Below are 16,865 nucleotides of genomic sequence, written 5' to 3'. Positions count from 1 at the left end.
TAAGTAAAATTACCTTTGAAAATCCTTAAGGATGATGCAATGTTGACATTCCATCATTAGAACAGATCACACTTTCTTCATTTAAGTACAAGATGACACACTTGGCTTGCATTTCAGGATATGTTATACAGAAAAATACTTATGTTAGTTTTTTAACTCTCATCATGACATTTTACCTCTGAATACCCAGAATGCATCTCCAAAAATTAGGGACATTTCCCATATAACTGTACCACCATTGTCAAACCCAATAATAATATTCCTTGATATTTGATAATACCTAGTCTATACCAAAATTTCCCCACTTCTTTCCCAGATGCTTTTTATAATGACAGTTGAAACCATCATTCAGTCAAAGACCATGAGTTGCATTTCGTTTTGTCTTGTAGTTTCTCACTTTTTCCATTTTAGTGACTTGTTGACAAACCTGGGCCTGTTATCTTACAGACTTAGAGATTGTCAGGCCTTCTAGATTTGTCTGATTGCTTTCTTAAGGTGTCATTTATCTTGTTCTCTACCCCCTCTATCTCTTATAACCTAGAAGTAAGAGCTAAAGATATCATTAAGTCAAGGCAAACATTTTTTGGCATGAAGACTTTGTAGGTGTTGTTCACGTCATCAAGTTATTTATGTTTGGTTATCCCACTGTAAGTGATAGAAATACTGATCTCACTGGGTTAAAATGGTAACAGACTAATTCTTTCCATTGTCACATTATGGCCTCTGCAGATAGCAGGTAATCTGTGGAGGGACACTTAGTAACTGTGACTATGCAGTTTATCAATAGTACATTTTCCCTTGATGGTTTTAGTATTCACTGATGATCATTGTCTGAATCATTACATGATTAAAAGAATCATTTTTTTCTAATTATTTTTATATTTATTAGCTGGCCTAATTACTTCATCTATTAAAAAAATCTTTTCCTCATCAATGCAGGCTGTTTGGTTATTTTGAAATACAGTTCCAACTGGAAAGCTAATTAAATTGCCTCTAGCAATTTTCAGAATGAGAAGTAGATGGTGACAGTTTTGGGGATGAAGTGAAGGTAGCTTTTTCTGAGTAATAAATTATGAGTTCATATTGATATTTCCAATTCAAATTTCACAATTGAAAATTCTTAGGTTTTTTTTTCTTTCTTTGATTTTATATTTATATTTCTTTTTCTCTTATCCTGAAAATTTTGGTTCCTGTCAACGTTAGCATAACATGTATACTTTTTTCTCAATATGCAACAGATAGTTTCTAAGTAACTAAATCATTATTGCTACTAACAGTAAAACTGTAGGATGAGGTTTAAAATTTCTTCATAGTTCTTTTTGTTCTTGGAATAAATTTTATTATAGAAGAATACATATACAACCAAGATACTTATTATGTGACATTATGTGGCATGAGATACTCCTAGAAAGTGAGTCTGGATTTGTCGCCTCTTTCAGATTTACCATAGAGCATGAGATGGCACAGAGGAATCATTGAATCATTTCGTTTCCACTCTTTTAAATTCCTTCTCTTTTCTTTTTTTTTCCTACTGTGAGTATGCAGTCAAATTTGGTTAATGTGTATGTAATATGACTCCACCATTTTGTTTATAAATGGGGGAAATGTTCAGACAACTGCATGGCTTTGAGTACCTTTTCTCTGTTCCAACAACCTGATTTGTGTTTTCTTTATCCATTGCAGAACCAAAGGCAAACAGAAGAGACGTGCTCTTTATTGGATCAGGACCAGGAAGCAGACCAATCCAGGCAGCAGACAGTTCTTACCAAATGGCCACTATCTGATTTGAGTGTGATTGATCAGCTGTTCAAGGAAATGTCCTATTGTTTGTTTGACTTGAAGGCATTGTGTAGTATTCTCAATCAGCGTGCTCAGGGCAAGGAGCCTAATCTTTCATTATTACTGGGAATCAGATGTAAGTCACTGATGCCTTGTCCTTACTGTATTGCTTAGCAATTAGAAACCTGTCTTCATGAGTCAGGAACTTCTTACTGCCTTTTCCCTATTTGTTTTTATCTCCTTTCTTACTTAGATTTATAAATCTCTGAGTAAATCTGTCGGTCTGTGAATACCTGTTATTACTTCATTGCTAGAACTTTCCTCATTATACTTAGAGAAGTGAGCAGGGTCATAGTTGATATGGACTGTTACTTGGCAGAATGCCTACAGATCTACCTGTGGGATAAGCTATGCTGAATCTGTTAATATGTGACTGGAGTGGGAGTTAGGTGGGATATTCCTGATTACTCTTCTAAAAGTAATGATTCTATCGGCTCTCATGTGGGTAATTGTATAAGTTAATGATCCAGCCATCTGTCTGCTGGTAGACTATTTGAGAGAAGATGCTCCTTTGCTTTCCCTATGCAGTGTATGTCTGTGGCAGTTGCTTAATAGAAGTACCAGTGCTGGGGTGGCGACTGGGTGGCTCAGATGGTTAGGCGTCTGCCTTCGGCTCAAGTCATGATCCCTTCCTGGGATGAGCTCCCAGCTCAGTGGGGGAGTCTGCTTCTCCCTCTCGTTCTGCCTCTTCCCTGCTTGTGTGTGCTCTCTCTCTCTCTTCAGTGAATAAATAAAATCTTTGAAATACACACACACACACACACACACACACACACACACACACACGCCCGTGCTGTCCCAAGAGCTAATTTTCATGGCCTATAGATCTGTGCCCTTGTCAAGCATATGCACTCTGGTCTTGTCCCTTCCAATATGACATCCACCCACTGTTCCTCAGTTCCATGTTCTTCCACACATAGTTGTGAGAGCTGCCACAGGAATATCCTAGTTTCCCTTCTGTGCTGCTTTTGCAGAAACACGCATCTCTGCATGTGGTTCTAAATTACTATAATACTGACATGTTGGTCTCTTTTTAATACAGAAGAAATGGGCATAAGTAAGGAGAAAGGATTGGAGTAAGACCATAAGGTTAATACACTTACTATGTTGTATTATACTATGTATAATATGGTTAATATGAGACTAGAATGGAGACTAGTTTTATTTACAGATTCATCAAAAAGATTCTACCATCTGGCGCCATGATAGTTATTTTGACAAACCAAATAATACTTCCCATCAAAGTATATCCCTTGTTAAATGAAACATAACTGTGCTCAGAGATGTCAGCAGAATTTTCCCTTTCACTTCATAGATGTGTATATACATAAGTGTGGGTATGTAAAAAAACACTTAAAAGTATAAGTGTATTGACTTAGTAATTATTAAATGCTTTATATAGTCCAAATACTAGGGTACAGACAATGCAGTTGAACACAGCCCTTGGCCCACACACAAATTAAATTACTAGAGCATTGTGATAAGTACTATAATTGAGATGTGGACGGAGGACAATGGGGGCCCAAGGGGAAAACTAACTAAATGGGAAGAGCTATGAAGGCTCTGGTGTTTGGCTTGAATCTTAGAGGAGGAGGAGAGGTTTGCCAGGTCAGCACGGGGCGGTCTAGTTAGCCGTGATCTCTTAGAACAAGAAGCAAAAACTCACACAGAAAAGACTGATTCTCTTCACCATTTTAGAGGTAGCCACCCCTTCAGTTATTTGGTAACCTACATTTGTATTCTCCTGTATAGTATTTGTCAGCTTTTCCAGTAATTAGATTAAGAGAGTTATCCAAATGTGAATAAAAGGGAGATTCAAGAACTTTGTCACATTCACCTCCCAGTGTATGCCCCTTTCAGTCTTTTTAAAGTTTAACCCCATAATCCTTACCTTATATCTTGGTACTGTGAAAATTTGACCAGTTCTAGCTAATTTGTCAAAAACCAGTGGATTATTTTGACTCCTTATCTCCTCACTCCATCCATTGTCCATTGACACTGTTCACCCCACCCTTCTTTTTTTAAAATGCTCTGCTGCCACGGTTTCCATGGCTTTGTTCTCTAGGTTCTGCTTCTGCCTTTATGACTGCTCAGTCTTAGTCTTCTCTGGAATTCTCTGCCATTTAAATTATTAGTGTCTCCCAGAAATCTTTTGTTGCTGATTTTTTTTTGTTTCTTTTTTTAAACTGGATCATTTGTGGGGTTTTTGGTATTACGTTATATAAGTTCTTTACATATTTTGAATATTAACCCTTTATCCAGTATATCATTTGCAAATATCTTGTCCCATCCCGTAGATTGTCTTTTTGTTTTGTTGATGGTTTTTGTTTTGCTGTGCAAAAGCTTTTCATTTTGGCATAATCCCAATAGTTTGATTTTGCTTTTGTTTCCTTCGCCTGAGAAGACCTCTCTAGAAAAATGTTTTTATGGCTGTCAGAGAAATTACTGCCTATGTTTTCTTCCAGGAGTTTTGTGGTTTCTGGTCTCATGTTTAGGTCTTTAATCCATTTTGAGTTTATTTTTGTGTATGGTCTAAGAAAGCAGTCCACAGTTTCTTTCTTCTCCACATAGCTGTCCAATTTTCCCAATACCATTTGTTGAAGAGATTGTCTTCTCCCCATTGTATATTTTTGCTTCCATTGTCAGCGATTAATTGGCCATATAAGCATAAATTTATTTCTGGACTCTGTATTCTGTTCTGTTGATCTATGTGTCTGTTTTTGTACCAGTACTATGCTGTTTTGATTACTACAGCTTTATAATCTATCTATCTTGAAATCTGGGATTGTGATACCTCTACCTTCGTTCTTCTTTCTCAAGATTGCTTTGGCTGTTTGGGGTCTTTTGTGGTTCCATACAAATTTTAGCATTGTTTCACAACATTTGTGAAAAGTGTTGGTGTTTTGATAGAGATTACATTATATCTGTAGATTACTTTTGGTAATATGGATATTTTAACAATATTAGTTCTTCCAATCCATGAGCTCGGTATATCTTTCCATTTGTTGATGTCGTCTTCAGTTTCTTTCATCCATGTTTTATAGTTTAGGACATACAGGTCTTTCACCCCCTTGGTTAAGTATATTCCTAGGTATTGTATGCTTTTTTGGTGCAATTGTAAATGGGATTGTTTTCTTAATTTCTTTTTCTGCTATTTCACTATTAGTGTATAGAAATGCAACAGGTTTCTTTATACTTCTATAATTTTGTGTCCTGCAACTTTACTGAATTCATTTATCAGTTCTTTGGTAGTCTTCAGGGTTTTTTGCAAATAGTGTCATCTACAAACAGTGAAAGTTTTACTTATTCCTCAACAATTTGGATGCCTTTGTTTCTCTTTTTATATATTTTCTCTCAGTAATCTTACCCATGTCCTTTGTTTTCTGGTAGCGCTGTCTCTTTGACCCACACAGACTTTTATCTCTTACCCTGCCTAGAATGTCCCTTCTGGGCTCTTGATTATACTTACCTTGTATTAGAACCAGTTATTCTATAGGCATCATAGACCCAACTATATCCAAAAGAGAACCTACCTTTCTTTCCTCCCTGAACCTGCTCCTCCTCTCAGTGAGTACCACCACCATTCACCTGTCACCCTAATCCAGATTTTTCTCCATCCTACTCTTTTCCTTCATCTGGGTATGTCCTTTGCCTAGTCCTTAACCCCTATACAGCTTATGATAGTTGAGCTCTGTCATTTCTACCAGTCCCTTCCTAGCATTCATTCCTTCCATTACATCTCCATTGCACTGTTGCCTTAAATCAGGCTTTCAAAGTCCTTCATCTGGACTGGTCTCTCTGTCAGTTGTCTTGCCCACTTTCCCCTGCTAATCCATTTTTTCACATTGCTGCCAGAGTGATCTAACTTAATGGTGATTCTGATTTCCTGATACTTACAGTCCCCTAAAGTAGAGATAGATAGTTCCCACCTGCCTCTTTAGCCATATTTCTTGACCCTTGCCTTTCATAATTTGTGCTCTGCCGTTTTAGAGCTGGTTACTTATTTTCTTGACATTTCTCAGATTCTTTGGTTTTCTGCTTTTGTACCTTTGTTCATCCTGCATCCTCGGCCCAGCCGGTGAACCTGTGCCCTCTCCAGTTAGGCTGTTGTTCTCTTCCTTGTGCCACTGTAGCTGTGTATGGCAGGACACCTACAATACCTGACTGTGCTTATTTGTTTATAAAGTATATGTAAATCATTAAGAATAAACCACCACATCCATTATTTTGCTGGCCTTAGCATCTAGCATAGTGCCTGGATCATGGCAAGTGTTCAGTTAGTGTTTGTTAAAATAACAAATAATCTGACTCTTACACCTCCAATAAGCCACCAATGTTCAAGTATAAGGAAGGATTTATTTTACAATTACTAGCTCCATCTGCTTTTTACATTGAGTGTGCTGACAAAGAGAGGAAGTGACGTATGTAATTAAAAGCCAGCTGTCTCAGGGACTCACCCTCAGTCATTCAGCCATTGGGCAGCTAGCCATCAGCCCAGGTCAACTGCATGGGGTTGTAGCATTCCATATATATACACATATATGTGTGTGTGTATTTATATATATATATGCATAGATATAGATATATGTATACCTATATATATACATACACACCCGCACACTTACCATATGTTTTGGAAATTTATGCTTTCATGCCAGTAAAACCATTTTGCAATCTATAAAAATTTAAGCTATCACTCCTTAATACAGAAGTGATTTTCAGATTTTTGTCAAGTCAGAATGAGTGCTGTAGTTGAGCTTGAAGAGAGCTTATTAGAGCATGCTTTTTCCTACTTTTGAAATGTTGTCATCCTTTAAACAGTTGAAAATGTGTATACTACTGTATGGATTTAACACAGTTTAATTAACAAAAATTTAAAAGGAGCAAGTAAGATCTATTTAATACCGAATGATATATCATTTAAACCTGAACCTGACTGATATTCAGCATATAGCATTATATTTCTAATGATAATTAAGTTAAAAATCCTAAAATGCCTTTGTTAAAAAAGTGTGAGACATTGTCCGTATTTTATTTCCACAGCAATGAACTGTTCAGCTGAAGAGACTGAGAATGACTGTAACCCAGAAACACTCACTAAAAAATTGTCAGATGTATGCCAGTTACGGAGGGACATCGATGAATTAAGGACTACAATATCAGACCGCTATGCTCAGGACATGGGAGACAACTGCATTACCCAGTGATCACTATTGGTCCCACAGCAATAATGACCCATTGTTAAATGCTGCTGTGTTACAGTTCTTCATATTTCTTTTTAGGAGCCATAATGGAAAGTCGCAAGTGACATAGCACTTACACATAGGATTTTTTTTTTCTGTGGATTTGTTTTACTGGGGGAGAAAGGGGATTTGATGAGGTTTTAAAGGGGCTTATCTAATCAGGCCAAAAAACCAAATTACTATTTGAAAAATGTGATGAAGTGTACAAGAAAAAAAAAAAATCTGTCTTCTCAAACTACTGATGGTAGGACCAAGCTGTGAAGAGTGCTCTTCAGATAAAGGGGTAGGATTTCTTTTTATCTGTAGTTGTGTGTGTGTGTGTGTGTGTGTGTGTGCACGCGCATTTGTGTTTATTCACAGAAGTATAAGGATTTCTAGGGTCAAAGCAAAGCTTCTAAGAAAGACACACACTGTTTATTCTTGTATTTCTTTTTCTTTCATGTAGAAGCTTGTGTTGTACTTTGGGGTTTTCAAGGGCTGGCTGAACAAGAGTTCCAACAGCAGGCGAGTGTTTTAATAGTAGCACAGCTGGCAAAACCATTTGTCTTTTGAACAACCACTGTGCCGAGATGATGAGGTGGTGGGGTTGGGTTGATTTTAGTACTGTAGATAGGTCAGCTATTTTTCCAGAGTGATTGTGGGTTGCCTTAGAAGTATGAAATTTTGATGTGATAATCTTTTTCATTAGCATTGCAATTTATATATCACAAGGCAACTTAACATAATTTGAACTAATTTTAACATGTCCCTTACTATTTACAGTTTTTCACTTACATGTATCAATGTAAACAAAGCCATAAAGAATTAATGCTAACCTTCTAAGGCCACTGTTGTAAAAGAAGGATTAACAGAGTCACTCTGGAACAATAGTTTATTTATCCAATTCTCAGACGTTTACATTTTAACAGTTTTGTATGTTTTAAAGTTTAAGAGAAAGCCAGTCTGTATTCTTTATATCTGAATTATCACAAACATAAAACAAAATCGAAACCAGGTGATATTTCAATTACATTTGTTAGGTAAAGTACATTAAAAACAGGGTTTTTCATATAATACAAACTTGACCATGTTAGTTTTTATGGAGTACAGGATATCATTATGAAATGCAACTGATTTTTAATGTAGACATACAATTATTTAAACTTCCAAATGAGTATTTTCCTGTTTCAGTTGGAATTTTGGAAGGACTGTATATTTTATTGCCTTCAGAGCATTTACTACATTCTTTTGAATATACTTAGTTAATGGCAGTCATTGTTCTTTACAAACTGGTTTGTTTTCTTGATGCATCCAGGTCTCACGTAGGTCAAGACTAAATAAGAGGTAGAAGGATAAGGGGTTTGAAATTCATCAGGATAATACTGTTTGGGGTAAGAAGAGATCACATGTCTGGGGTTTTTTTTTTTTTTTCCAAACTTATATACTGGTATAAAGGCTGCTCCTAGAAAATATTTTTCTTAAATATTTTCAGCAGTGAAAACATATGTGGGATAAAAACTTCAAGGAAACTACCAAGGAAGACATTCAGTTCAGAATTTGGCTAATATGCAGCTCTCAGTAAGTTATTTTGTGGTTATGTTACAACAGTCAGTTATAATACATTGTAAGGATATCAAACTTCCCTTTTGTTTAGTGCCTGAGTCCTCCCTACTCTTACTTCTTAGGATCTGGGCGCTAAGAAATCAGTGCATTATAATGATTCTGCATTCCAAGTACCTATCCTAATAAGGAAAAGTCACTTCTAAGAACGTGGCATTCTATTGTGTTCATTTGTTTTTTAATGTGGGTGGCTTGAAGACAATCAGGGAGTGGTAAATTTATACCAAAAATCTGATGCAAAGAATTCTGCCTTGTAAAAATATCTGTAAAAATGGGCCTTTATATTAAGTAGATAATAGCATCTGAAAGAGATAAGCCACAGTGCAGCACACAACATTATTACATTATCTCTGCATAGAAACCCCCAACCCCTACCCCTCAACCTTCACGGTTTTGGAAATAAAGGTACCCTAAGATGATAGTACTAATGTGCATAAATAATCACTGATTTGGGTCACTAGGTTCTTAATGTCTTTTAGGTTTTTAGTATATGTTTTGGGGTTTTATGGTATTGCTGTTTTAAACAAACTTTTGGTCATTTGCTTTAATTTACTATAGATATATTTTTGTCTTCTGGCTTAGGATAAAATATTCAATTTTTTAAAAAGTTTTCTAAAACTTATAGAATTTGACTTAATTCACATGTCTTGAGGTAAAAATGTTTTAATTTAGAAAATTGACAAACTACTACTGGTGTATTTCAGTTTCCAAAATGTCTACCTCCCCATAAATGAAAAAGGAAAATAAGATGTGATAGTTTAAGTATAACCCTGAGTTACAAAACGTAGTCTGGAGTTTGTGAAGGGACCTAGATAATAAGTAGACAGTCTTGGAGGGAATATTTTGGGGGAAATGAAATAGTAGTATTCTAATTTGTCAGCATTTAATTTTGATTTTATTTTTCAGAAAATTCCCTTTTCCCAAGATAACCTCTCCTGTTAGAATGTAATAATATTGCTATCTCATTGAAAACAAAGATTTTACTGTTACATCAAGTAAGATGGGCAAATAGAAACACTATAGTGTCTTATCCTAGTTTGAACTAGGATGTTCTCAGAAGTTATTATACTGATACATGTCTGAAATGAAAATTAACCTAAATTTAGAAGTTAAATCTATTTGATAATTTCCTTAGATGTGAAAACGTTTTAATTATGCTTTTGTGAATTCCATGCTTGTCTTCTTAGGAAGTGTCTTATGTAGTATTAACCTTTATTATTGGTCGTCTGGATTTTGAAGGTGAGCTTATTCTGCCTCAGTCACACTAAAGCAGGGATAAAGTAACAGTATCTCAGTTAAAGACCCAGTTACCTGTGCAGATAAAAATAACTGAATCAGAGGTACAATGAATAGTTTGTCTTTTCATTTGATGTCTCAAGGATGACTTTAGTTAAACTGTTAGTAAATATTCAGTGACCTCTAATTTTAAAAGCTTAAGTAGTGACTAGGTAAATCATGCCTGGATTTCTTTTTAAATAAGTGTGTTCCCTTTTTACATTTGAAATGGGATTCAGTATTTAATATTAACAACATTATTTTTTCGTGAAATTTATTTTGGTCATGACAGTTTACTTAACTGAATTAGATTTCTTTCAGTACCTTGTTAAAGACAATCTCAAGGGCTGCAAAGTGTTGCTAAAATGGATATTGTACATTTCTGACTCAGTAATGAGCTTATAAATTAATTTCATCATAGTTCAAGACATTACTAGAAATCTCTTAGAGAATATTTTTAAAAGACCACTTTATTGAGAAAATGTTCTTTCGATATCAGTAATAGTTAATTGAATAACTTAGTAGCCGAGAATTTGGGACTGTATTTTTACATAGCATAATTCAGCTCAGGCACACCTTTAGTTTAGATTATTGGCATTCTCTTATGCAGATTTCTATGATTGAAGATATGTAATTACAGTAATAAGCAATTCTCATAACCATGCACACTCAGACTCTATCATTTGAACTGTCAGTAGCTATAGCTCTCACAGCCAAAGTTAATTCATTTTGTTTCCATTTTTGACAATTTTCAGTGTTCACAAAACAAGAAAAATGATTTCCTATTTGGTATAAAGAGTATAATAATTTCCAACTTTACCCCAAGATGCCATGGTGGTATATTGCTCTATGATGATATTATACATTTAATCATGAAAGGGGAAAGCTTTTGGGTTTTTTTTCGTACTCAAAAGAAGTACTGAGTATATTAATGTGGTTTCAGATCAATAAGTCATTAACAACACTATTGCAGCTGCGTACAGAGAGAACCTTTTGTGCCTTTTTGCCTGCAGTAAGCATTCGTTCTGTTTTACATGAGTTAATAAGAATGTTGATGATTATGGCACCTTGTTCTTCTGTAAATAGACTTGATTAAGGATTTTTTCTTAAGCAAGGAGCAGGTTTTCATTAGTAGGTTGGATACCTTAGGAAACATGAGAGGATGTATGTCTTTGGAGCCCAGCCTTTCCCAGTATAGTGAGCAGGAAACTCCTTCGGAATGTAGTTATTTGTGTGTGTATGTGTGTACATATATGTATAAATATTTAAATACAGAAACATAAAATTTGGCATCACATTGGTGTGATGACAAGAAGTAGTAAGGTGCTAGCTAGGTGGTTATGTTAAAAGCACAGCAGAGTGTATAATCAGTCACTATGACTGGTAGTTTTTGTAATCTAGGTTCAGTTTTTGAACCACCCAGAATACCTCATGTGTAAATACAGAGTGGTCATGACTTAATTGAAATACAGTTATTGTAAAAAGAATGTGAAGCCACTGGTTGGCTTATGCCTTCTGATCTATCATTCTTGCCTCTTTTTTTGTAAAGGGGTTATTTTTTGTTTTTGTTTTTTAATAGGGTTTACAGCTAGAATTTTGAATGCCAAAGTTCTATTTATTAAATTAAAAAAAGTTTTCAATGTTAATGGCTAAGTATTTTTCCACTGGACTATTGTTTGTGATGTTGGAATTTGTATTTACAGAGAAATAAATTTTTTATAAAAAGATATATGTCTTCGGGAGTGCTAATGTTAATGTTAATATAAGAATGTTAATATGTTAATATAAGAGTGTATTAGAAATTTCAGACTCCACTGAACTCTCAATGATAAGAATATGCTGACTTGACTTTTAGGTAAAAACTTTCTATGAATTGAATACACAAGAGAATCTTTGACTAGAACATGGGTATTTCTGCTTTTAGTCTATCTTACAATTTCTTTTCAGTTTCTGAAAAGCTTTTTCTCAGGGTCCTCCCATGTAGGGCACTGAGATTCTGAGATTTTCTGATAACAGGTTCCATAAATACAAAGGTGTGCCTGTATTTATTTTAGCTAATAGTGCTGTGTCCCCCTTTTCAATTTTTAAAATCTCTGTTTAAATCAAGAGTTTTCTTTCTACTTTTCCAACAGGCAGCATTGTTTCAGTGTTTCATATTGCCGTAAGGTTGGGCTGGCAAGTTAAATCTTTTTTATTTTCCCCCTTTTAATCAGAGGTTGAAAGCTTACTGAAACAGACACAAATACAATGTTGTTAAAACGTTACTCCACAGGGGACTTGACATCTCAGCTCGGTTTGCTAGCCTAGGCCCAGAGATGCCCTGTGGATGGCACCCTTGGTCCTTGTTCTAACACATATGGACGATAGCCTCAATATCTCTAGGAAGTTGGTTAATATTTGGATTAGCAGTATCTGTTTGTAGTTCAACTAACTTGGCATTGCTCTGTTAGTCTTTTATGAGGCATCTAATTCAGTTAACAGTTAGAGGGACCACTTTGGAAATCATGCGTCACAAACCATTTAGGTTGCAAGCAAATGTCTTACAAATAAAAACAGAGTGGATAAAATCCGAGAATATTTTTAAGGTGATTAGTAAAGAGGTCTCTTGTTCAGAATGAAAGATATGAGTATTTTGATGGGGGGAGTCAACAAAGACCTTTTGATAGTGTACATCCCAGTGATTTTGCCAATGGTTTGAGCTTCTCCCTATGCCAGCTTCCCCTAACCAAACAGAACCATTCTGTGTTTCCACACAGAAGACTCCGTTTAAAGAGGCGTGAGACACATTGTTAGTAATGGCACAACATGGTGGGGTGTGGATCCAGCAGAGCAAACATCCTTTAAAAAGGAACAAAATCTTAACTCAGAAAATGAATGCTGTTGCATCTAACTTTAAGTTTGACAGTGTGTGTATACATAAGTCTGGAGAAAAAAAATTTAAACAGAAATAGTGTATACAGCTGGCATCCCTTTTAAACAAGAAAGCAAGGTAATTTAATTTATATCTTGTGTTCCTACACTGATCATTTAGTCATAAAACAGTGGTTAAACTTGTTTAATCGACTGTGATCTAAAAATAATGCACAGCCATTGCCTTCTATGCCATCATCAACATCCTTATCATCATCATTCTCATTAACCAACATTTGAACACATGCCAGCCAAGTATAAAGACCTTGCATGAATGATCCCATTTATTTCTCTTTATAATAATATTCTATGAAGTAGGTGCTATTATTATCCCCACTTAAGGCCAAAAGATTGAGCCACAGAAAGGTTTAATATCTTGGACAAGGTAGAACAGCTTGCAAGAGGCAGAGCAGTAAGAACCAGGCCTCTTTAACTCCAAAACTTGACACTAAACCACTCGTAGACTCCTGTTGGACGTTAGTGCTCAAAATTAAACAACTCCTTCCAAAAGCTGCTTCCTAGTTGAGCTGCTACCTTTCCATAAATTACACCTTTATTCCAAGAATCATTTGTGGTGATTTCTTCCCTATATACCCATCCATATTAGTTTCCTATTCCTTCTGTAACAAATTTCCACAAACTTACTAGTTTATTGAAACACAACTTACTAACTTACAGTTCTGGAGGTCAGAATTCCAAAATGGTTCTCACTGGGCCAAAATCGAGGTGTTGACAGGGCTGTGTGTTCCTTTCTGTAGACTCTGTGGGAGAATCTGTTTCTTTGCATTGTTTTGTTTTGTTTTTTGTTTGGTTTTGTTTGGTTTGGTTTTTTTTGGCTTTTAAGACTTATTACATTCTTTGGCTTATGGCCCCATTCTTCTCTCTTCAAAGCCAGCAATATCAGGCCAAGCCCCTCTCACACTGCCATCTATTTGGATCTCCTCTGCTGCCCTCTTCCCCTTTTAAAAAACCCTAAGATTAGATTTGGCCCTCCCAGATAATCCAGGATAATCTCCCTATTTTAGGGTCATAGTTGATTAGCAATCTTAATTCTACTTGCATCTTTAATTCTTCTTTGACATGTAATTTGACATGTAATTTCATAGGTTCCAGGGAATATGATGTAGACATCTTTATGAGGGCTACTACTATTATACCTTCCACACCATCTCCTAAACAAATCAATTGTCACATCGTTAAGATTCTGTTTTTCCATTCTTTCACATTTGTTTTGGGTACTTCATTTCTGTTAACCTTGTTCTGCTTAGTTGAGACTCAAACTACTATAAAATAGATGTCAGATACTTGAGCTTTAAAAAAATTAAATTGGAACCTCCAAAGTCTCCTTTTAAGCTATATCATTAACGATTCCCGTGTTTGCTTAATTCAAGAAAATACATGTAAGACCCCTGGTTTAAGTTCTGAAAAACAAGTATTGTCTTTTTGGAGAATTTCTGAATTTTCAGAGCATCAGTATTTGTCAATATCTTATCAATGTGCCACAGTCTGGATTTTTCTGGGGTTTTTTCATGATTAGATTGAGGTCAAACATTTTTGGCAAAAATGCTACATGGGTGATGTGTATTTTTCATCACATTTGGAATTCATGATGTACTATTATTGGTAATGCTAAATTAGATCATGTGGCTGTGCTAAATAATCATCTTCAGTTTTAACAGTCAAATGGAGAACAGGTGGCAAGGCTTTAAGTCCATATAAGATAGAGCGTTAGCAGGGTGCCTGGGTTGCTCAATTGGTTACATGTCTAACTCTTGATTTCAGCTCAGGTCATGATTCTCAGGGATGTAGGATTGAGCCCCACATCAGGCTCAACTATATGTGATAATGTAATTTTATGTTATAAATAGAGCATACCATATGATTAAATTTATGTAAAGTGTTAGACCATGCAAAACTCATCTATGAGATAGTGACTAGAAGAAGCACAAGAGAACTGGGTTTTTGGGGCTGCTCTCTTCTTGATCTGGGTGATATTTACACAGATGTGTTCACTTTGTGAAAATTCATTAAGTGTACACTTATAATTCCTGTGCTATTCTATATGTGAGTATAATTAAAAAGTTTACACTAAAAAAAGGAGGAGCAAGGAAATTAGGGAAAAATCAGAATTTTTTGAAGGGAAAAATATAATTAAAAATTAAATGGAACAATTAAATAGCATATTAGATACCAACAAAGAGAGAATTTGTAAACTGGAATATAGTCAAAAAGAAATCATCCAGAAAAGGAGGTTGAAAAACATGAAGGATATAATGACATGGTCTAATAAAAAAATCAGATTGGAATTTCAAAAGGAGAAGATTGAGAAAATGGAGAATGTGAAAAAATTTTTTGAAGATTTTATTTGTTTATTTATTTATTTTAGACAGAGAATGTGAGCGGGGATGGGGGAGGAGAGGGAGAGAGAGTCTCAAGCAAGACTCCGTGCTGAGCACAGAGCCCGATGTGAGGCTTGATCCCACAGCCCTGAAATTGTGTTCTGAGCCAAAATCAAAAGTCACACTCTTAACTAATTGAGCCACCCAGGTGCCCTGAGAATATGAAATATTTAAAGAGGTCATATTTATTTACCAGGATGGTAAATTTTTCAGGATAGTGCGTTATATTAATTTTTGTATATTAAACCATCCTTGCCTTTCAGGAACAAATCCTACTTGGTCATGGGGTATAACCCTTCTCCGCTCCCCCACTTTCTCCCCGCAGTAGTAGTAGTTTTGTAGTATAATGCTCCTAGGAGTGGTTTTGCTTATATTGTCCTTGTTAAAGTGTTTTCATGTTTTTGTTTTTTTTTTTTAAGATTTTCTTTGTTTATTTGAGAGAGAGTGAGAGAAATCACAGAGGAAGAAGCAGACTCACCACTGAGCAGAGAGCCTGATGCAGGCTCGCAGACACTTAACCAACTGAGTCACCCAGGTGCCCTGTCCCTGTTTTGGTTTGATAGTTTCTTTAAATCTGTGAGTTGATGTATTTCATTTTGGAAAATTTTCAGCTAATTATTCCTTTCCATATTATTTCTGCCTCACTTTCTCTCTTCTCTTCATTAATGACTCTGAATTATGTGTGTCTTGTCTTTTATCCCCTATGTCTCTTATGTTCCTTACTAATCTTTTGTTTCTCTTCTTTCTGAAAGTTCTGATGTATCTTTCAGTTCAATAATTCTGCTTTTAACTATTTTATCTGTGAAATCCATCCATTGAATTCTCAATATCTGGTATTATATTTTTCAGTTCTAGAATTTCCATTTGGTCCTTCCTTAGAATTTTCTGTTTTCTGCTAACACTCTCAATTTGTCATTTATTTCTTGAGCATATTAAGTGTAACTATTTTAAAGCCCATTATTTGTATCTTCTGTTGGTTTATTTCTACCATCTATTGTTTTTCTTTATTTTTATAAAGTCTTATTTCTTCATATGCCTGATCATTTTTTTATTGAGAGCTGAATATTTTATATAAAAAATATAGACATAATTTAAGGCTCTTGATAATGTTGTATTTCTTCAGACAAGATTTAAATTAGCTTCTATGGGCTAGGGGCACTAATCACCTGAACTCAGGGATTCAGATGATTTAGAGCAAGAGTTTGAGCCCCTGGAAGAGCCACTTTACATCTGGCTCACCTAGCAGAATTACAACCCAAAGCCAAGGGCACTTTACCAGGGCCTGCCTTCCTGTAAGGGCTATAGTTTCCAATTTTAACCTCTAGCCCAGGAATTAGTGAGTTATGACCCACAGGTCAAATCTAGCCTACCACGTGATTTTGTAAATACAGTTTTATTGGAACACACTTATGCCCATTCATTTATATATTGCCTAAGGCTACTTTTATGCAATAATGACACAGTCGAGTAGTTGTTAGAGACAAATGGCCCCCAAAGCCAAAATTATTTTTTATATGGCTCTCTATAGGAAATTTTCCTGACCCTAGGACCCTGCCCTAGGTCCATAAGTGTGAGAAAAGCTCTGTCTAGCTTCTTAGCA

The 16,865-nt window shown here is 35.5% G+C and overlaps 1 protein-coding gene and 1 long non-coding RNA gene across 10 annotated transcripts in view; one reads left to right on the top strand and one right to left on the bottom strand.

The window, feature by feature from the left end:
• Window positions 1-11,683, top strand: part of CEP85L (centrosomal protein 85 like) — a 225,764-nt gene extending 214,081 nt beyond the window's left edge. For all 7 annotated transcript variants that reach the window (XM_040627699.1, XM_040627698.1, XM_040627697.1 and 4 more), the window contains 2 exons: window positions 1,684-1,915; window positions 6,883-11,683. In XM_040627699.1, the coding sequence (XP_040483633.1) occupies window positions 1,684-1,915; window positions 6,883-7,046 (396 nt within the window). In that variant the 3' untranslated portion in view covers window positions 7,047-11,683. The remainder of the gene's footprint in view (window positions 1-1,683; window positions 1,916-6,882) is intronic.
• The window catches only part of LOC121102272, an 81,274-nt gene that overhangs the window by 17,625 nt on the left and 46,784 nt on the right, over window positions 1-16,865 (bottom strand). For all 3 annotated transcript variants that reach the window (XR_005834345.1, XR_005834343.1, XR_005834344.1), the window contains exon 2: window positions 14-105. This is a non-coding gene — a long non-coding RNA (uncharacterized LOC121102272). The remainder of the gene's footprint in view (window positions 1-13; window positions 106-16,865) is intronic.

The sequence above is a fragment of the Ursus maritimus genome, unplaced genomic scaffold, assembly GCF_017311325.1.
Source record: "Ursus maritimus isolate PB19 unplaced genomic scaffold, ASM1731132v1 scaffold_13, whole genome shotgun sequence".
NCBI classification, from domain to species: domain Eukaryota; kingdom Metazoa; phylum Chordata; class Mammalia; order Carnivora; family Ursidae; genus Ursus; species Ursus maritimus.
This window is presented reverse-complemented; position numbering and strand designations above follow the sequence as displayed.